The sequence below is a fragment of the Venturia canescens genome, chromosome 10, assembly GCF_019457755.1.
Source record: "Venturia canescens isolate UGA chromosome 10, ASM1945775v1, whole genome shotgun sequence".
Taxonomy (NCBI): domain Eukaryota; kingdom Metazoa; phylum Arthropoda; class Insecta; order Hymenoptera; family Ichneumonidae; genus Venturia; species Venturia canescens.
This window is the reverse complement of record NC_057430.1, coordinates 12,273,321-12,296,055: the sequence shown is the minus strand read 5'-3', so window position 1 is coordinate 12,296,055 and position 22,735 is coordinate 12,273,321. Positions and strand designations below refer to the sequence as shown.

At 43.7% G+C, this 22,735-nt stretch overlaps 2 protein-coding genes across 2 annotated transcripts; both read right to left on the bottom strand.

Annotated features, from left to right (window-relative positions):
• Positions 1-5,296: 5,296 nt before the first annotated feature.
• On the bottom strand, positions 5,297-13,331 carry LOC122416910 (L-lactate dehydrogenase B chain-like). The gene is made up of 6 exons (XM_043430060.1): positions 13,079-13,331; positions 6,851-6,968; positions 6,574-6,750; positions 6,324-6,497; positions 5,983-6,224; positions 5,297-5,607 (listed from the first exon to the last, which is right to left on the bottom strand). Exons 1-6 carry the CDS (start codon positions 13,250-13,252, stop codon positions 5,431-5,433), a joined length of 1,062 nt encoding a protein of 353 aa, XP_043285995.1. The 5' UTR covers positions 13,253-13,331; the 3' UTR covers positions 5,297-5,430.
• Positions 13,332-15,043: 1,712 nt separating this feature from the next.
• On the bottom strand, positions 15,044-18,416 carry LOC122416787 (L-lactate dehydrogenase A chain-like). Its single transcript, XM_043429831.1, has 6 exons — positions 18,249-18,416; positions 18,041-18,158; positions 16,832-17,170; positions 16,421-16,538; positions 16,190-16,322; positions 15,044-15,622 (listed from the first exon to the last, which is right to left on the bottom strand). The coding sequence occupies exons 1-6, from the start codon at positions 18,414-18,416 to the stop codon at positions 15,425-15,427; spliced, it is 1,074 nt and encodes a 357-aa protein (XP_043285766.1). The 3' UTR covers positions 15,044-15,424.
• Between the last annotated feature and the right edge of the window lie 4,319 nt (positions 18,417-22,735).

Sequence of the window (22,735 nt, the reverse complement as noted above, 5' to 3'; positions counted from 1 at the left end):
TGAAATGCACATCGCAGCTCTCATCGTCGTTCTTTATCCTCCCCAAGAGTTCGTCAAACGAAGCCAGAAACTTGAATCTCCTTAAATTCGACGGAACAACGTTTTGAGCTTCGAAAAAACGAGGCAAATTTGTTAATACTTTGCGAAGCCCCGAGGATGCAGTTTTTCGACTCTTCCCCTCACACAATATTATTTAGGGCAGTTCATCTTTTAAACTTGATGAAAAAACGTGGACACGAGCCCCCAGGGCTGAGCCATCGCGCACATTCACCATTGTGTGTACTAACATTGGTGGAAAATATGTGTAGTGGGAGTTCCGCAACGCCGAGAGCGACTATGTCTGCTGCAAAGACGCTTTCACTCGTACTACGTGTGGAGGCCCGACCGCGAGCAACGTATATTGTAACAGCTGTTCTCCCATGCTCGTGGTGCTCGCGCCCGCGATGGGTTTATAAATCATGACGCGAGAGAGGTTTCTTCTCTAGCACGAGATCGGCCTCTTCTATATACGCGAACGCCGCGCGAGGACGTGTACGATCACGAGAGAGGGTGAATCGTGCACGCCCTCCACGCGAAAACATCCTCGCGAGTATTGCTCTCGTGTGCATGTGCATCTCCACACGGTTATGAGTTTATTTTCAAGCGTCAATCGATACATTAATGCAGATAAATCAGCTCGAGGAAACCGAGCGGTAACATTGTACGAGGGGAGACGAGAAAAACGACACTGGAAAGGCTGACAAGAAATGAGACGAAATTTTTCGTCTCACTCAATTCATGACGATTTTTAATGAAATTTTTTATTTCCTGTTTGCTGGAGATTCCAGTGACTAAATGATGGACGAGCCAATACTTCGGGGGCGAATTTCAACGTGGACGAATTCAATGAGAGCATCCCAAGGAGTCTAATTTCGTAGCAAATACTTTTGCCCAATTTTTCGTACTTCAATTCTTCATTGGTCGAGCCTCATCGGCAGTATTCGTGGAGAATTTTCCAGGAGTTCTCCCGGAGTTTTCCAGCCAAAGCGAACCAGTCGGCTCGATGGAAAAAGCTGTCAAATTATGGTCGAAAAAAGGTTTTTTTCAGAGTGAATCGTCGATTCGCCGACTCGAACGGCCCGCGAGTTTCGAAAATTTGACGTTATCAATAGCACTTTTATGCCTGCGTATATTTTAAGAGGAAACGAAGCGTTTGATCGAGTGACTAGAGCGGAGGACGCCGCAGTAAAACGAAAGTCCTGCGGTGGCGTGAGTCTCCGTCGTTACTCTTTGCCCACCTCGACAATTAACCGGCCACAGGGTCCGCTTGCAATCGCCGGCTATTAATTACAATCAACGCTATCTCCCTGCACGTTGGCTCGCAAGAGAGAGAGAAAGAGCGCATCGAAGTTCATACATCCTTTCACAAAATCGTGCCACACTCTCGAACGGGAGAAGCGAATTGATACCTGAAGTTTAATCTTGCATCGGGGAAGGAACTCGGCAGCCACCCTCATATTGAAAGCATTTTTCATTGAATTCTAATTACGCGAGCTACGATTTTTCGAGGGAAAATATCAACAAATTATCGGAAAGTTGTGATTTCGATCAAGACGAAAAGAGATTCGGACGTTTTATTTACATTTTGCAGTAATTAGCAACGTGATGCGATGAGAACTGAATTCGAAAAGGCGTGAAACTCGGGAGAGGAAATGACGGAAAAATGTGGGTGAAAAAGGAACCAGTAAAGAGATCGGAACGAACGGATGGAGGAACGCGAAAGGAAAAAAATGGGGATCCAATCGTTAGCGAGAGGGTCAAAACAAAATCGAGCACGATACAGAGCTTCGCATATACGGGGAGCGTGTTGATTAGCGGATATCTTAATTACTGATTGGCCGTGCGGCCTAATTAAATCGTAACTCAATCAAGCCTCTCTCTCGCGCTCTTTCGCTTTCTCCCGAGTCGAGGTTCGTGCTGCATCCACACCACCGCTTCTGCTCGTTCTACTCTTCCTTCAAACATTTTGCTCTGTGTATAAACTTCTGGCTCTGCGGCTCACTTATTGCTCGGCGTTTTTTTCACCATTTCTATTCTCCAGTCTCATTTACCGAGCCTCGATACTTTCAATAAAATCCGGTTTTTTGGAATTACAATTGGGATATAAAATTATTTCACCCATCAGGCTACGTACCGATCGAGTGCCCTTGAACGATCAACTTTTCGAATTGTCCATCAAAATTTAATCACCGAAGTGTCGCTTTAATTATTCTCTTTTGCCTTATCCTCAAAGTCTCCGTTAATTAAACTCGAGTTAGATGCGAGCTTTTTTAAAATATTTTGCTTACCGATTTTGAGAATGAAAATTCGTCGATTTCTACTTTATTTATCGCAGTTTTGTCTTTTTTCGTACTTCGTATATTTGAAAATTCAAGCAGAAATATCCTGTCTGTTTAAGCTATTGCTTTCGAATGTTCTACAAATATCTGATTTTCAATCACAGTAAAGTTAAAGTCCATGCGAAAGAATTGGCGAAATTCGAGGTCAGGTTATCGAACATTTAATAAAGAATTAGAACTTCAAGAGATTCCATCATCGCCACATTCCTGTTCAATAATTCAATACTAAATAATTTTAAATTCCTGATACAAACCGTCTCACAGATAGAAAAAATGCGAGCAGTCTATAACGACGATAAAAATAAAGGGTTACCGTATCCTTAAAAGAGATATTAACCATAGAATTTGGAAAAATGGCGAAATCAGAAGCTTTTCCTCCGTAAGAGAGATTCCTCAGAGGTTAGGAATCAGTCCAAATTTCGAATGCCCCAATTTGCGCGACTGAAAAATACGCTCATGCGAAAGGAATACCTTAATAAGTTCGATGAAAGATCAGCGTTCACAGGAACTTGATTTACAATTCCGAATAAACGGTGTGAATAAATGACGAGAATTTTTTATATCAAATAGCCCTCGAGTCTCACCTTTTGGTGTTGCTCCTCCCTCAGGCTCGTTTTGGCCACGAGCTCGGTCAAAGTCGAAGGGAATTAGCAGTGCAAAAAAGACAGAAGCTCCGCGGCATTATATCCTCGATATAGGATTCGAATAAAAAGTATAATTAGCCAGGGCACCTACCGCGGCGCTTCTTGGTGCAAACACCCTCGAACGATTCTCGTGCCAGGCGAAAACGCGTGGCGGCCTCTTCTCTCTCCGACGAGGCAATTTTTTCTCTCTTCCTCTCCCCCACGTCGCCCCGCGCTGTACGTGTAGAAACTCTTCGTGTTCTCCTGGCGCACACGACTCTCGGTAATTCTCGACGAGCTTTGGCCCTTCTTATCCTCTTCATTTTGCGTGGTGGATCGCGCATCAAAGAAAGGAGAATGAAATATACATTGGGCGAGGAATAAAGCCGAGCTTAAGTATCGGCTGAGCTTGGCTGAGCTGCCTTAATAAATAAAAAGACACTTATCGCGCTCGGCTCCGCGGCGCGCGAAATATCGCGGACTAAAATCAAATCCGGAATAATTAAGATATGAGAAGTAATGAGGGGCGAAAGGGGGTTCGGGAGAATCGATGTCGCGGTAAAAGTATGCGAGGCAAGTGGCGGAGCTCGAGCGTCCGTTCGTTCAATGAAGCTCGAAAAAATGAGTCGACGGAATAATGAAATTGCTTGAAAATCGAGGATCATTGAGAGAGCAAAAAACTCGAGATTGCGCTTTCAACGGTTGAAAAAAGACTCTCGCCGTTGCCCCTGCGCCTCTTGCCTCATTTTGTTAACTCGTAAAAATTTCTCGCCTCAGTACAGCCACAGAGATTGTCACGTTTGGTGGGGTGATTCATTATACAGCTCGCTAACGAATGCGCCAGCGGGGCATTCGTTACCAGCACGCTGTGGCCAGTTATTCTCTCTCTTTTTCATTCTCTCTCGCGCTGCGCCGGCCCCCCACGCCAGTGGGCTTTTCCTTTGGTAAGATTCGCCGAGCGAACGTGCAACACTTCATCCCGCAGGGATTCGCGGCTTTCGAAAAGCCGCTCAACCTTCGAGGGACGAAAATAAAGCTGAAGAAGGAGATGCGCGTCCAGCACTGGCAGAAGGACCTTTTGCTCGGAGCAGCAGAAAAAAAGGCATGACCCGCCTAAAAACCGGGAGAAATGAGAAGGGCTGAAACGAGCTTTTTCGACGCCGCCGGCAACGGAATCGCAAGACTGCGCCAACCTCCATATTTCCTTCTCGCTCGCACCAACCATTTTTCAATCCACTGTCGCCCGCACGAGGGAACGACCAAAAAGTCATCCATCGAACACTCACACTTTTGTATATTCATATACGTGCCTGCATATGAACTCGCACATATATTTCTCCACAAAAATATGTATGTAAAGGTTCCAAGTATCCGAGAGAAAAAAAGAACAAAAAAACAACGATATTTGCGGCTTCGTGTCGGCGGTAGTGGCGGCTTCCGAGCGGTCCGGGCCCATTTTTCTGTATTATCTCGATGACGCGTTCCCGAAGACCATAATTTATAAAACCTGGTCCCCGCGCTCGCGATCGCGCCCAGGTAATGACATAATTCCCGCGGAGGCTCATCTCGGTTCTCAACTTGCACCTTCTCCTCGCTTCGTCGTGCGTACTTGCACAAAAACTCCCAAAGTTTTGAATGCGAAAATTCGTACGATTGTCGCCCTCCAGTTTGCAGCTATCGATGGCCCTTCATTCGTCTTAATTTTGTCCTTCCGAATAGGAATCGCGGTTCGAATAACTGCTTTCCACATGTTTTCCATTGCGGAAGAATTCTTATCATTGTCCCACGATGCTGCATTATATCGCGGAGTTATATTTATGGAAAAATAAAATAAACAAGCTATAAATCCTGGTCACCTGCGAGTCGCGCTCGTTCCTCAGCATTAAAACGAATTCACGTCGGATTTTATCCCACGTGAGGTGGAATCGCAATGTTGTGCATGTGCCGTTACGCACGCCAAGGACGCAACTTTGCTTTTTAACAAGAGACTGAGAGAGAGAGAGAGAGAAAACGAATGAATGGGAAATTTATTATGCCACGGAAAAGCCATTGGGAAAAAGAATAACAAAACAAAAAGCCAACGCAAGGAGAACAAAGGCACAAAAAATTTAAGTAGAAGCTATATAAAACAATAAACTGAAAAAACTAAAAATAAAAATAAAACTTAAACTAAAGATAGAGCAAATAAACTCAAGAAAAAATAACAAGAATAACAAAAAAATAAAATATGAAAATCATGTACAAAATATACATGAACAAACGGTAAAGGCTAAAAATTTCTTTAGAACATTCGCATTTTTGTCACATTCGATTTTAATTCTTCACGTACACAATAATTTAACAATACTTTTTTTCACAAACGTCAGCCGGAATTCGATTTTCGTTTTTATTTTGACATTTTTTTTTCGATCGAGTGATTTGGTCTCAAATTATTCCAGTTGCTCGAGGATCGGTTGTTGCGCCTCGTAAATATTTTTACACGATTTCAGGATAAGCTCTTGCTCCTCTTTCGTGTAGAGATGACGGACGTACGATTGCACTCCACTTCTACCGACGATGCAGGGCAGCGACATAAAAACGTCTTTCTCGAATCCGTGACGACAGCCCTGGATTTGAAGCATTTATCAAACAAATGTTCCAACATTATTTGGCTGGAAGAAACGATCCGGAATCGATTGACATTTGCAAAATCAAGTTTTCGAAAATTCTGCTAAGCCAGAGCTTTACTTTGTTTCTTTCAATGGAGAAAAAACGTTTTTGTTAACTGAACAATCAAAACTAACGACGATCATTACGTATTACAAAAATTGTCGAAAATCAAATTCAAAATTGCCATTTTCTTACAATTTTTTCGAATATTCTGAGGTCGAAAGTATTATTGAATTTTCCCCAATTTTATATTCTTCCCACAATTCCCATAAACGTTAATAATTATTTTAAAAATGAATTTATTTGGGAATACGAAGAAATTTATCTGGTACCTGAAGGAACGTGGAAACAGTTATACAAACGCAAGTATTTCGGACGATCGCATCGACAATTTCGCTCGCACAGATACCAACGCCCCAATTGCAGTAGCCTTTTTTTTTGGTAATGTCGAAGGAGCTGCTGATAACTTTACTGTGAAGATCGGACCAGTTCTCAGGGTCCGTTTGGCTGCCGATTTCTTTGTTAATGTCTTTGAGTTTGATGCCCATGACACTGACCGTCGACCAGACTGGGACTAAAGAATCGTTAGTTCATTTTTCTCAATGTTTTTCAGTGGAACGAAGAACAAAATTTGAAGAAAAAAAAACGTTTGTTTGCTGCGAAATTATGCTACCGGACGATGGTCCATTTTCTCCAACAACCAAAGCTTGGACCGAGCTCGCTGAGACGCCCAACTTGCGTGATATAAAGTACTGAAATCTGCAGCTATCAAGAAAAGTGCCAAGCCCGATGACCCGATTGGATGGAAATCCAGAAAATTTCATCGTCGCGTACGACAGTATGTCGACTGGAATGAAAATAAAAATTTCCAAATAATTATCTTCCCAGATGCCTCACGGATGTTCTCACGAAATTTTTCAAACCTGGATGACTCACGACGACGAGTATACTGTTGGGTGCGAACTTGCAAACGTTGGGAATGACGGATTTGAAAATATTCAAATTTTCCAAAAGCAGCGACGATTTTTTTTCAGCTATGTGATCCGCACCCGCGCAGGCTGTGATCACGCAGACTGTAGCATCTCTCGCGAGGCTGTAATCTGACGTTTGAGTAAAATCAAGACACAGTTGCAGTGCAAATTCATCGATTCGACTGGCAATTTTTTAAATATTTTTTCCAGTAGATAAAAGACAGCGAACCTTTGGTCCCAACGATTTTCGGGTTTCCCAAAAAGCCTGCAACATGGCCGATGTCCTCGGCCTGGGCCTTGGCGAGATTTTCATTCTTGTCGATGAGAATCAGCTCGGACGCTAAGCGCTGAAAGTATTAAAATAAATAAAGAAAATAATCGAATGAATTCATGTTTTTTTTTCCCTTCGTCATAATTCGATAATCGATATCCTCTCGACGAAACGTCAATATCCATTACGCTTCGTTAGTCATCGAGAGAGCTCTGCTCGTGTACGATCGAGAAGAGGACAAAGAGGCTGCGTTATTTATTTTATTTTTCGTCCCCCCCCCCCCCCCCCGCCCCTCCTTCCCGCACCCCCTTTTATTCTTCTTATTTGACTTTGTTTCCTTTTTTTTCGATCCGGTTAGAGGGACCGCAGATGGAATGCGGTTAACGTTGATGCATTAATGGGTTGGGTTGGGGCGCGAGCAACATCTCGCACTCTCGATGGTTTCATGCTCGATTGATCGACGCATAACACCAAAAGAGAGTGAGCGAGGGAGAGGGCGAGGGAAAGGGGGAATGAGAGATCGTGCTCAGTCAGGAATTTAATGCGAAGGATCATTAAGGTCGTCCTCGTTGATTATTTTCTCAAGATCTCTCTCTCTCTCTCTCTCTCTCTCTCTCTCGTTTTCTCTTTTTCATTCTCGCACGGGATTACTTTTTATACGAATTTCCACGAGTTCGTGGCACGGAGCAACCGTTTCCATGCGAGCTTCTACAAAGTATCGCTGATCCGGAGTTTTTTAAATAAAAAAAAAGACTCAAACGTACTAATCGACTTTCCAACAAAAAACTACCAATTTCTCGAGTCCCCGTCCCATCAACGAAATAAAAATATTTCTCAAGAATGAATATCGCTGGGTGTGTCGTCAATAAAAACAATCGCACTTGATTGTTCGGCGACGAGGAAAATTTCGAAGGCATTCTTTTCGCATGACCATATTTTTTCAACTTCTATTGTTAATATCTCTTGAACAAATTCCATAACCCTTCATTTTTATCGTCGCCATGAAATCCTTAATTTTTGTTAACCTGTGATACAGTTTGTATCGGGAATTTCGAAATATTCGTTTTGTAAATTATTGAATAGAAATGTGTTAATGATGGAATCTCCTTAAGCTGCTGATGAATTTAACGATTTTTGGAATTTTAATAATTCATCGAATTTCCGGTAATCTGACCTGAAATTTTGCCAATCCATTCCCAAGCATTCTTACTTTACTGGAAGTTAAAATCAGTTATTTGTAGAACATTTGGGCTCAGAAAAACCTTAACGAACTACGATATCTTTATTTTCATCTGCGAGCCCCAAATGGCACGTACAAACATTTTATTCCACTTTTTCGAATATGCGTGGGTATGCACGCATATTGTTAAAGTTATGCGCCATGCGATAATTCATTCCTGAGTAATTACACCGGGGAAGCAGTGGCTGCTCGTACATGTATGAAAAAAAGGCTCGAGGGCAGCGTTTCGCAGTCCCTTTGCGATGTGGTTCGCCAGTCCGGGGAGCAAGGAAAGTCGACGCAGTGCGCAATAACGAAAGCAAGACAGTTGAGAAGCATGTGTTTCGTCAATACCACCGCACAAGCCTCCTCTCGATCGTTACGCCGCATGTGCGTGTGTGTTTTTCAACGGCGAACGCGATCGCCCATTCATTATGAAATCGCAAACGAGCGTGCAGGAGAGTTTCGGTAGCTGGTTCCGTAATACCCACGTGAGTATTACCTCCAATCGACTCGCTTTTCTCAGCCACGGATACTCCTTTTTTCTCCTCGATTTTATTACTTTTTGCAACCCAACTCACTCCCGGTTTCACGAGCACTTATTTTTCAACTTATTTCTTGAATTATGACATTTTCGGCACTCTCGTTCAACGGTTTCCGCTCTCCTGCCTTTCTCGGTCCGAGGGCTGGAGGCGAAGCGAGCAGCGATGGGGGTTGCGATTTCGACTTGTGACACTCCGAGGGCGAGACGAATATTTGGAATCTCGGAAAGAATGATCGTAAAAGGGGACATACCTTCGAGGCGGAGGTGTCACGATTGAGGCTGCGGTAGCGCAGGTGTTTGATGAATTTTCACGAGCAGAAACGAACTTTGACGAATCTGCTGGTAAATTCTCTCTCGAGGGTGGCCGAAGAGAATGGCGGTTCGGGAGGGCAGCAAGAGATTTGTCTACGATCGCAATTCGGCGGACTAATCGGGGGACAGAGATTCCTGGAGGATGAAATCGCGGGACGACATCTGCATCGATTTATCGACTGGAAACTGTCGTTCACTGAGGTGTTGGAAGCTTGTACGGATAAGCGTAATTTGCCTCGACAAGCGGAGCGAGGGTTATCGTCTTTAGGAATTTCGCAACAAGGGGAGATTCTTGGAGCAGTGGGAGGACTGGTTTTCGAGCAGGGACTGCAAAGACTCGTCTCTTTGTTCTCGTACAGCGAAAGTTTTCCTCTCAATGACGGGCAAATCCCGCGGGAGGATAAGTATCGTTGGAGATTCGGTCCCGGATAAATTTCCGGAATTCGGATGTTCGTGCAGGAAATTGGGCTCGATTTTTTTGTCTCGAATGAAAGATCGCAGAGGGAGGAAAATTTGAGGTAAGAATTCGTCGGTTTCGGGAGACAGGAATTCCTCTCGCAGGAGTCCGCTCGGCGTTTCGATCTCTCCGAAGAACAGCGAGCCGAATTCGATCTTCCGGAGCATGTAAATCTCTTGCAGGATGCTCTCGGGATAACGATTTGCGAAGTATCAACGAAGCTCTTGGGGCAAGCGATCTCCTGGCCTCGAACGAAGGACCTTGAGCCCGAGAGCCTTGCATCGGTCAAGTTTCCAGGACAATTCGTCGGGCAACCCCCGGCGTTCAGGCTCCTCTCGTATTTCGCTATGATTTCTTTGATGCGTTCGGTGAGACTGCGTCGTTGCCTCGAACAGCAGCGTAAATCGTTCATTCTCGTTGCGCCGGGTCAGCGAACCCGATCGAGGGTAGCATTTTTCACTTGGTGCGGAGCGTGGCGTTCGAGTACACGAATATACTTTGTATCCTCGCGCGGCTCGGACACGCGAGCTAACTAAGATTTTTATGCTGTTGAATCCTCGGGCCGATTTAAAGGAAAAACAAAAACGGTTAACCTAAAAGTTTAACGACCGGTGTGTGGTTATCGCGATACATTGACGAGTCCGAGCTGTCAGTCGGGGCCTGTCAGCTTCATTTTTTTCACCATTATACACGGAGGCGCTTGATAAATTTTCTTTTTTATCCTCAGCACACCGAATGAGAAATTTGCTCCACCGATCGTTCGGTCTGAAAAATGTTTCATTGTAAAATATCCCGCCACTGTTTTCATCGTCTCGTAAATGATCAACATCAGAAAAAAACGAGGCAGAACTAAATGGAACTTGGACAAATGTGAAAATAATTCGAGGCGATAAAGAGATTGAAAAAATAAAAAGAAACCAAGGAAAATATAATCAAAAGGAAATTAGTCAGAAAATTCAGCCTGACTAAAGGTCGTTAGTGCGCGGACCCTCCTCGAGTTTTAATGAAGCCATGGCCCCCTCACCTACGGAAAAAGAGAAACTAGACGGAGGCGAACTGAAAAGAGGACGGCGAGAATGAACATAATAGCAACCCCCTCGTATCCTGTGTCAGGAGAACCCACGCGGGTGATTCGGGTGCATTCATTTATACGCACACGGCTCCGTACAGACACGAATGAACGCAGAGCCACCGAAATAAATGGTTGTAATGACGGAACCGGAAACGAGGGTGGAAGCGAATATGATTATCCGTCGCTCCGCGTCACTTTCACTGGCGTTTACGATCCGTGTGCACCGTGCCACGATGAAGCGTGCTGTAACGGAGGAGACTCGAGTCAACGGGAGCAAACGGTCAAAGGACGAGAATGAAAAACCAAAAAAGAAACATTCTCATAGAACATTTGACTGGGTTTTCCCAGAAATTCGATCCTCTCGAATTTCAGTATTAAACGGCGCTGGGAAAAGGCGATGCTTTTGAAATCGCACACGGAGTAGACGGAGCGAAAAAAAGAGGATAAAGGGATGTCTTACGAGACTGATGACTCGATGTACTCGAGCGAAGAAACAAGAGAATACAAGACAGGAAGACACGGAGTTGCTTCTGGTGGTGGATGACGGTGCAAGGATGAAAAAAAAAACAGGAGAAAAATAAAAGACGGGACGCTGCATTATTACTGTAGTGCCAAGTAGCCGGAGGAGTATCGCGAAACACACAGAGGAGGAGAAAAAGGGAATAAAAAATATTGGGGTACGGAGAGGAGACTGGAGAGAAAAAAGGACGCTGAATTTCGGTACGTAGAGCAGCAAGAGCGATAAGAGGAAGAAGTCCGGGTGTGTGTACGTCGTTCTCTCGTGTCCTCACTCGTGGTCAACCGGGTATGGATTTCAAGACTCTCCAAGGATATCCACGAGAGACTTTCGAGTCTCGAGCACAACATAAATCAGTCTCGGAAAGCGCGAGACTCGCTCACTCTCTCTTCCTTGCTCTTTCTCTTCATTCTGCTTTGCGGGGGCGCGCACCGAGCGAGGACGACGTGTAAATGCTCGCCTTACGATCCGATAGCGCGAGGAGAAAGAAAGCGAGAGAAAAAGAGACGGAGAAAGAGTCGCGGCAACGCCAGCCAACAGCAGCACGGAGAGCACCGAAAGGAAGCTCTCGCTCTCCATTCTTTCTATCTTCGAGGTTTCTTCGTTTGTTTATTCCCTCGTTTTTTTGCCTCTACCTCCGTCTCGGATTCACAGACGCCTTACATCTCGTAGCTCGGCTGTTTCACTCGAATCCGACACCCCCCGTAATCGCATTCTTCTTCGTAATTCCTTCCTTTTTTTACTCACAATGAAAATCGAATTTGAATTTCATCGAGCCTGAGCCTTAAGCCCTCAGGCGCGTATTATGTTATGCATCTGATTCATTCCATGCTTTTATGGCAATCCTCCACTTCCGGTTGTTCAAACGCACGACCCCACTCGAATCCTTCTTCATAATTTTTGATTTGCTCACACAATGGAATTGGACCAAGACGAAGCACAAGTTTTTAGACGATCGTACTTCGTGTGCTTTCAACGATCTTTAAGGTAGATCATGCCCGTAGTATTTAATGGGTGTCTGAGTTGCATCGATTTTTACTTCCTAATTAAAGATATGATCACTGTAAATTAATATCAGAGTTGTTAATTCGAAATTGTAAATAAATTCGTCCAACTTGTTGGCGAATGAAATTCTTAAGAAAATCTTTTCGTCCGCATGAATTACCTTAATTTAACTTTTTTTAATTACTGTGGTAAAAAATTTTTTTCATGAAATATAAAAATTCATTTCAGGCTCGGTCGCGTCTCGCACGCCATCAAAATAATTGAGAGAGTCGTCACAACGGTTTGCTAAATTTCTTAATTACAATTCATTGAATATACTGAAATAACTGAAATGGAGGAACTCGTGTTCTTTGTCAAGTGGTCAAAGATGCGTTTTAAATCGTCATGGAATAGAAGACATGGAAATATTAGTTTCCAGAACGTAAAGCGATACGAACGAGCGGATAAGATCGTGAAAAAAAGGTCGTTGTCGTGTTTCTCAGAGAAGGAAAGAACTGAGCGCGCGAGACTACGAGAATGAATAACCGAGTTCACCTTAGAGAGCACGTTACTTATGCATTTATATGTATACAGTATGTGGGTCAGTGTTGTTAAGTGCGTGGGCAGGAAAGCGCATCGATAAAGTAATAGAACTCGAGCTGGACCAAAAAGAGGAAAAGAGAGTGTGAGAGAGAGAAGAGTCTACGGGTGCGGGCCTCGAGATTCATGATCTAAGATTGAATTTCCAACGCTTATCCTCGTAGCCCATCGTCCCGAGCCCGGAGCGTGTTAGAAATGGAATAATGAAGATTCCTTTTGGCTGATAACGGGAGAAGAAAAAACGGAGTACCGTGGACATCGGACAGGTTGAAAATTCAATGGGATGGCACATCGGAATTAATAAAAGTGTCGTTTGTGTTCCTGATTGGGAATCATCACATTTATCAGTGTCCAAACAGGAGCTGACCGAGCATCAATGAAACAGTGATTCGCAGGATAATAGAGGGGTCGAAAAATTCGAGGAAAGTGGAGAAAACCCTAAAACTGGAAGGAAAGTAAATTTTCGATAATTGGACATAACCTTGAAAAGTATGGAAATGGCTACAGCGATTCCAGTGTGGCCACTGCCGACGATAACGATTTTGATGTCATGACCATTCGGCGAGAAGTTTCCTCGCGGTTGTTTCGTGAGTAGAAACGTCGCGGTGTTCTTGTGGGACTCCTGGTCAGTTTGTTTGTTCAAGCCTTGGTTCATCGTCCCGTTTGACAAGTTCGATTTTCACAAAAGCCACAACCAGTCCTCGGTGGCTGACGATTCGTCCACCAGGTCAATCATGACTTTGACAACCTCTCAGAGAGGCCCGAACTTCCGGCAAATTATGAAAAAATAAAACGCTCAACACACGAATATGAAGAGGTTAAAGAGACAGAACTGAAAAGGGAAGAAAAACAAGCGAACGACTCGAGTGTCAGGCTCACTTGAGGTCGCAATTGCATCCAATTTTATTTTCGAACCGACATTTTACGTCACACCTGTCAGCCTCGAGTGGCCTGTCAGCGGTGGCCACTCGAGTCCCTCGAAATTTCGGTTAATCATGATCCATGAAATTCCTTTCATCAAAAAAAAAAAGCAATGATTACTCCCTTTTCAGCGACCCTTCGAGGGACGTTAAAATGTTTTGACAGAGAGGAAAAACATCATTATGAAAAGAAAGCTCAGCGACGATTGTAATCCGAGCTCTCATCATTTCGAGTTGGTCGAAATTTTCGAGAGACCATTTATTCTGGAAACAATTAATTCACACTAAATTGCTCTGGTCGTTAAAGCAAAATAGAAAACAAAGAGCTTCGTCCAACACTCGCCCCATTCTTTCGTCCTCCTTTTCAAAAACAATGAATAATTTTATTGGATTTATCGCAGTTACAGTAGATTTATTCATGAGATTCATCCCTTAATTCTGCATTCATAAAAACTTCAAAACTCCCCATAACGCAGCTAAAATACGCACCCGATCATCTTATTTTCTCGAGAGTTTCTCATCCAGTCTGTCGACAGTTTCGATCCGCACCGGGAGGAGGCTTTTTTCCTAAAAATATCGAATTTCCGTAATCGATACAAAATGCGGATGGAAGTCTCTCAGCTGTTTTGCATACAACATTATACTCGGAGCAGAGCGCAGCTGGATTCTATGAGCTCGGGAGGACACGCTGACGCAAAATGGGAAGCAAATTTTTCGTTTCCTCGTTACGATCTCGTTCCCAAATTCCCTTCAACTTGGCACGTGCGATCCTCGCTCCACCGGTTTCGATTCCGGCTCTAGCCGAGTGTCAGAAAAATCGAAGTTTTCATCGATTTTTCCAGTGCCTCGGTCTTCGAATGAGTTTTTTATCGAACGTCCATGGAATGGAAAAAACTCCACGAGTCCACAGCCGTTTGGATATTTGTGAAAGCGATTTTGCAACGAAAAATTTCGAAAATGTTCAAAAAAATCGAAACTAGAATAATCCATTGGAAGATAAAAAATGTAACGCGAGATCGAAGGTCTGATGAAGCAGAAGAGTGCAAAAAAATGAGCAAAAGTGTATCGATTTTCATCGAAAGGATCGAAAAATTCGTTAAATAATGATCGTCGCTCGAAATAAAATTAACATAACTTAATGATAAATATATTCAAAGTATATTATACTGTCGTTCGAGGATACAAAAGTATTGTATCCACTCATACTTGATCGATGGCCAGATGCTGTTGCACATGAGGTATCGAGTGCAGGTGCTCTTATTCTTCGTCCTCCTCGTTCTCGTTCCTTCTCACTCGATGTTCTACGAGCAAACTCATGCTCTTTTCTCTCCTTCTCTCGATCTCTTTGGCCCTCTCTCTCTTTCTCAGGCTTTTAACTTTTCTTAGCTCGCACAAGAATCGTTCAGGTATCCGGACGAAGAGATTCTAATTTCCGATAGAGCGAGGAATATTCTTCCTCGGAACGATCCGAGTCACCCTTCGAGAATACGCGCAGGTGATTTGATTTATTTAATCAATGGACGATAACAATTTACATCGCTTCTTTTATTCAATTCGATTTCTCATTTTTCAGAGCACACCCACTTTTTCGTAGTGGATTTTTTCACGTCTTCAAACTGCTCAACACACGCTGAGCTTGATTTTATTAAAAATTTCACTTATACAATTTATTGCTTTTCGCTCACAACTTTAATCGAGATTCGCTGAAAATTTCACCAAAATTATCGTTAATTTCGATATTTTTATGAATTTCACTCAATTCGTAAAACTCTTCAGAAACTGATTCAACTAAATCGACATTTTTAAATGGCAGAAGAGAAAAAATATAAAGCAACAGTCCGAAGCTCTTCCGTCTCAGAGTAACAAGTCTGAGAGACGAGACGAGGTCCGGACTCCCCGACAAGTCCTCAGTCCTGTAAGTCCTCGCTCGTATCACGAAGAATACCAGAGTCACGGAGTGCGTTACGAATGCTGTCGGCGCACGCCTGAAGCGACGATTTCTCTTGATCTGTTAGTCGCTGTCTTACCTTGTGATGCACACCCTCTCTTCCGAGAACGCAAGGTACCGACATGTAGACGTCCTTGTCAGTCCCGTGGGAGCAGCTCTGCATTTCGTTCATTTACATTTATTTTCTCATCCATAAATATCAGGGAAAATACGTGAATTTATTTATTTGCAAAGGTCGATGATTTATCGCGAGGACAATTCTTAGGAAAATGAGTTTTCAAGTATTCCGCGACCCACAAATCGACGTGGAGTCCCACAGAAATGCCCTGGATTCGTTAATCTGCTTGGATTCTCACGCAAAATCATACCGTCAGCTTCTACGTCAGTTCAACCTCCCCTTGGGAAATAATAATCGATAAAAAAATGTTTGGGGAAACGTATACATATATTTATAACGAGGAAAAGTAATGCCTCGCTGCGGAGCGCGATTCCTCGCGGTTTTTACACGGAAGCCTTTGCACTCCTTAGGGCACTCGTTTACCATCTTTTTCTCGGGTGCGCGGCTACGCGTCGATATTCCCGACGACTATCGAGCATAGTTACGTGTCCGCATATATATTTCTATTGATATATATAAATATATATGGAGGGCGATGAGCAAAGGAGTACCGCGATTCAAAGCGAAGGCGAAAGCGCGGAGTTTAACGAAAGAAATAATTCTTACGTGAATGTACGTCGAGGCCGGCAAAATAATTCTCGTGTTTCTGACGATAGCATCGACGATCTCTGCGGTACAAACTCCGAGGGCCCAACAGCTCGGGCCTTTTTCTCCTTTCATTGCATCCAGCCTCTCTTCACTTATTTGGATTCAAATGCCCGTGGGATTTCATTAAGAATACCATTCGCGCGCGGGCTAACTCAATTGTCACACTTAATTATGAGCTTTTTTCTTTACCATTGGTGAATCGAGTCGGCGACCTCGTGCCATCTTTCCGGATCCCCCTGACTCCCGATCCGAGGATTGACGTCGTTCAATTTAACACCCCCGACGTGGACCCCCGACCACGCTGGAACTGCGGGAAATATCATTTTCACTTAATTCCAAACACTTTTTTTCGGTTGCTTATGATTGAAAATTCCTGATGCTCAAAACTGATATGGAATTCGATTTTCTTGGTATGCGTCATCGACGGGGAGAATTTGAAAGGTCATCGAGTCTTTATCGTGAGGATTGATGATCGGGGCTTAAGCGCTCGATGAAAGTCGTTGCATTTTCACTCTTATGTTGTGTGAGAATCTAATGTTGGCGTGGGAGACCGAAGTTTCGTCGACTCGAAATGACTATTGATCGAGAAATTATAATAACCGGAATTAGCGCCTTGCGCACCGATGCAAGCGCAGCTTATCGAACTGTTGGCCAGGCCCAATCTCTTGCTCAAATAATACTGGAATCTCATCGTGTCCAAAAGCGTGCCGGTCCCGAGGACGCGGTTCGATGGAAACTTTGAAATCTTCCAAGCCACGTACGACATGACGTCGATCGGTTGAGTCACGATCAAGAGAATAGCGTTGCAAGCCAATTTCGCGATCGCTGGTATGACTTTTTTGAAGATATCCAAATTGTGCCTGACGTTTGGGACCTCGCCGGGGATTCGCTCTCCCATGGCTATTATCACGACCGCGGAATCTCGGACCATCGTAATGTCTGGAAGAATTATTTTTTGGTTATTTTCTCGGTTTCGAAAAAAATGTCGAGTTTCCTGGCTCGTTATTCCTGGCGTTAAGAAATGCTCGTCGCGGATGAAGCCATTTCCGAAAATTCTTTTCTCTCCTTGCAGAAGGAAGGTCGTTCGAAACTCCCATAAAAAGGCTCGCTCTCGTTAATGCGCGATCGCCATTCTCGCGTCGCGAGGAAAGACCCGTTGGGAAAAATTCTTCCTTTTCTGGAATCCCTTGTCTTCGATCTTCCTCGAGAGCAAGGAACTCGAAGAAATTAGAAGTGAAGAAAGCCCTCGAGGAAAAGGTGTGAAGCGATTCTTTCGGCGATAATCGCGTGAGATTTTGTCGTGGCATTTTTCAAACAAAATTCTCAACTCCGTTCAACGCTCGCGCGACGCAAGAGAAACTCGCTGACAAATAAGTGCGCGCGGAATATGAGAAAGGACACGAGCGCTGCGACCGTAATCCTCAAGTGACATCTTGGCCGATCTCCACACGCCGATAAAACCAATGCACGAGTTTTACGCTCCCGGGTAGCGGAGGATGCAACGAAGGAGACAAAACCTTCTGGCTAATATTGGGAAAGAGAGAGACAAAAGGAGAGTTGACGACGAAATGAGAAAGCAGCAGCAGCAGCGCGTTTTGCGGAGGCCTCGTCAACGGACGGAGATCGGTCAGATTAGTCGAGCTCAGCAACGAAATTCCCTCATTTTTTCACGACCGAATCTTTTTCTAGACTTTTCATTTAAATTTCTCGGCCCACGGCCGAGTCTTTCCAAGCGCGGAAAGAATAATAATCCTGGACCGTTATCGATGGCGTCGCACGACAAAGGTGGAGGAAGAATTCGTGATTCACCTGAGGTTCCCGAGACGAGAGGACTGCCGAGGAAAACACCCGCGTGTCTTATGTCTTCGGCTTCAGCTTCGGCCATCGAGGAATCCTTGTCGATCAGACAAACTTCGCTCGCTATTCTCTTGGAATGGAATTCGTTTTGACTTCAATTTTATCAAATTCACGAATGAATGAGTTTCAATTATGATTATTCGCAATGAAAGGCACTCACTTTCATGAGAATCGATAACGCGCAAGCCATCCCGACTTTTCCGGCGCCAACCACGCAAACTTTCACCCTGTGAGGGCTCTCGCAATCTTCCAAGGGCGTCGTTATCAACATACTTTTCGTGCTCGTTGCCGTAACCGTGCTTTTTTCGGTCTGTGGATGAATCGACATTAAAAAGTATCAAAAAATGAAAGCGAAAATGGGAATTGACCGATTCCCAAAGTTTTTTTTGGCCTTCTTACCGGTAACTCATCGCCTTTAGCTTTGTCTTGAACCGTTGAAGGTTCCGATAGTTTTTTCGGCCCCGGAGGATCCGCCGCCGGAGAAGGTTCCGTTTTTTTTTTCCGTTTTCGGAGCCTCAGCAATCGAAGCAGGTTCCGATTGTTCTTCCGGTTCCGGAGATTCAGGAACCGGTAAAGTCTCCGGTTGCTGTTTCGGCTGGGAAGGTTCCGAAGCCCTCGGCGATTTCGATTCTCTCCGCGATCTCGAAGGTTCGGAAATCCTCGAAACTTTCGACTGATTCCTCGGAGATCCGGCGCTCAATCTCCCGTTTCCGTTCGTCGCCTCGTTCCTCGTTCCAGGAACTTCTCCACCTTCCATGTTCAACGAGCAATAATTTCCGAGTCCCCAATAATTTCAGGAGCCTCGGAACGATCCAGAGAAATCCCAATTCCGTGTTAATCTTGTGTAAAAGCATCAAAAGTTTTTCATTCAAATATCTCGATTCGAAGAAGCAGAGCGACGTGAATTTCCACTAAAATTGACTATTTTTAGACCCGAATTCGAAAGGCAATCGTCCAGGTTTCCATCCTCGGGTCTTCGCTCGATATTTGCGTCAACTTGTTACAAGCTCGATGAGTAAAATGTACGAGAGAATAACGAGGGTGGGCACTCTCCGAACGTGAAATGAAATAAGCCCGTGGCGTATGCGAGGCTTCTTGGCGGGTTTCACTGTGAGCACTGAAATTTATACCCACGAAGAAACGTCCGATCGCTTTATTATCGAGTGTCCGAAGAATACGAACGGTCTCGAGTCTCACACGTCGACTGTAGCAACGAGAGATGAACCGTTGCTCAAGAAGACAAGTTATTGCGCGCTTACTCCCACGATCTTTGAATATAAATATAGTTATTGAGGAATATAAGGATCGTTGAAATTTCGAAAGGCGGATCGAGCCTCGGTGAGCCTACAAACGAGGGTCCTTTTGTCCCTCGCGCCCCGATGCTTGCCAATGTACGTGAGGAAATTCTTCGAACACTATGCGACGCACTGCAACAGTAAACTCTTCCCCTTTTGCACCTCCGAGATAATAAAATTTCGCATAAATCATTAACCGCAAAACAAAACGAGTTAACCAACAAATTTTTCTCTCCGAACATTCTCGAGGAGCCTGAAGTTGCCTGGATTCATTTGACAACTTTAAATGCAAATAAAAAAAAGTAGCGAAGCGGCGATGAGCACCGTTTTGAGCTTTTCCTTTTAGGATCCTGAATAATTCGAGAAGCTGAAGATCCAAAATGTCTGCATCTCCGAAGGGTTCACAAAATCTTCTGCAGCGGGTGCCGGAAATTTTGAAATTCCCCCAAAAACGATGAATTTGGACTTTCCACTCGAAATATTTCCAGAAAACCTGAAAAATGTTTGTATGAAACTAAAAAGCTGTGAGAAGCAAAATTTCAAGATAATTCACCCACGAAACGATTTTCTTCGAGTTGTCGACTGACATACGCTTACCAAATTTTAAAGGGCTCGTCTTATTGGTTATTTAAATAAACGTGTTTAAATATGAAGAAAAATACACAAGGGAACATGCGTAAAATATCGTTTATCTCTCTAGAAAAAGTACACAAAAACAATGAAGTATATAACGAAGGTCTGGGGAAGAATTCAAGACGATTGTCTTACTAGTAATAAAAAGATTGAACGAAATTGATAAAATGAGCACTCGTAACCTCACACTTGCTTATTTCACCATTTTGTTTCTTCTTCTTGCTTTGGCCCATTCTTATTGTCACAGCCTTCTGTATTTTTATTAAAACTTTTTTCTTGATCCATTTCCCTTTATGTTTTCCCTTTGCGCTCTCTAAAGCGATTTTTTGCATGAAAAACTTTTATTTTCGCCAGGGATGAATGAAATTTGGGGTTCCGTGAGTGATGGATTAATTAATGGCTTGCAATTTCATTCGCCAAAAGATAAGTTGAAAAAATATATTTACAATTTCGAATTAATAACTGTGGCATGAATTTAAAGTGATTGTATATTCAGGGAGTAAAAATCGACCAAATTTAGACACCCATAAAATACGATCCTTCGGGCATGGTCTGCCTTAATTGCGGAAATTGGTTAGAAACGCGCAAATGAATCGCGGTTAATTGAACAGGTGTAAAGTCACAAGTTCGAGCGAAAATCATAACTTTTAGCGTTTTCAAGAAAGAGATTTCTGGTGTAAGAGAATTTATCGAGTGTGGTAAGCATTATCAGTCACATCTTAAAAGCGCGCGATGTTAAAAGAGAAACGAGATCGAATATAGGTACAAGAAAAAGAGACAGCGAGCTCGTAATTCGTAAAGCGCGTTCGTAATTACCGTGTCCACGGTTACATCTTCGCCTTCTCGCGTAACCAAAGCGACGTGGGGTGGTCCCCGTTTATCCGGGGCGTGTGTGAGAGAACTTCGTTCCCCGCGAACTCGTTTCGTAACAGTACGGTCTCCCATCTTTCTCACTTTTATCCCCCCTCGCAGTCTTTTATTTTCTCGCTCAAGCAAACGAGTAATCGGGCAAAGAAACCGAAAGAACGCAGAAGCTTCGTTCTGCGTTATGCAGATTATGCGCCGGACACATCGAGCCGACGCAACGAGAAATTTAAAGAAGTCGAATATTTTCCCGTAAGATTCTTCCGCTTTATACATTTTTCGGATATACAAAATTGCTGTTCGGGGGGGGGGGGGGGGGGGGGATCGCCCGGAGAATGATAAATATTCGTTGTTTCTTTTTATTCAAACCCGAACCCCGCGAACGAGGTTCCCGGAAATTCGAAATTTCTTCTAAAAATTTTGCGCATCCACGTTTCAGCAAACCGTTTCCTTTCACTCAGTGGAGTGGGAATCGTTGATTCGTCGTCGCGAGAGTGCGAGAGCCAAGATCGGATGAGAAAAAAATTTGAAAAACGTTGAAGGTGTGCTTTGAATTTACGATATATTGATTGATATTGAAATGATGAATAACGCGATTGAAGATTATCCTCATGTAAATGAGGCCAGAAATGCTTGAAACGGACGATGAATCAGTCATTCGACGCAGCTTTTGCCAACCTCATTAATAAAATGGATTGATTACAAAGGCATTTGGTCGATAGCGTAATAGTGCTGGGCTCGTATACAGAAAATCGTGTTGATCGATGGTAATTTTTCATATATTAATTAGATGTTCAAGAGTCGATATTCGTCGGTAAAAGGGCTCGCTCTGTCTCTCGAAAGGCTTTTCAGCGAAGCAGCCTGTTTATAGTCGAGCGTACGGCTCGGCATTCAATTTTAACGTTAATAATCATGGGAGAATAAAAAAGGGGGAAAAGCAACGAGGAATGGAAGAAGGGTATAAATAAATAAGAAAAAATGAGAGAAAAATGCATAAAGATAAAATAAAATATAAGCAAGAAAGTGCGGAGAAGGCGAATACGAGGTTGCGGGATGAGAGAAGGAGAGCGAGTGAGAGGGATTCGCTCATTCATCAGGGCGTCGATCGATATTGCGAATGCGGCTTAACGACGAAGAGATAGGATCGGCAGCGAGACCAGCAGCCGCGCGTTCAGTCCGAAGATTTCTGTACCTTCTTCTTCTTCTTCGTGCACAGAAGTTATTGAATCCCGTCAAATAATATACGAGCCAATAATGTACGAATAGTACTGCAATTATGGTTTTTCGATCTTATCTAAACGGACGCGTTTGTAATTTAGTAATCGTTTTCGACCTCAAACTTCAAAGCCTTTTTTCTCGTTGGCCTGGCTGGGTCCCCGAGCCCGAAACAACTCCGGATTCGCATCGTCCTCGCTCCTTTTTTTATTCTCCATTTAATATCTTATTTTATCTCGTTTCTTTTCCTCCGTCGATCCGCACCGCGTTATTGTTTCTTTCTCACTTTCGCTGGGCGCGCGAGAAGTCCGCGCGAGCGGAGAACCCACCTCGGAAAGAGTCCTGATCGCCGGGCCAAGATTTCCCGGGATTTTATCGCCGTAATTGTTTGATCAGTAATTATTGAATTACCTCTATAGCTATATGCTCACACCGGAGCAATAGCGACTGGCATCGGTGGGTACGATTTTTTTAATTCCTTCTTTTTTATGAACTAAAATTAAATTTGCTGCTCCTGATCGATTTATGTCTGCCGCATAAATCCACGAGTTATACCGGGAGGACTTTTCGTTCCGGAGACTAATAATTAAGATTAAATGCGATTTCTACGATATTTTCACGATGCAATCGAGGGACTATT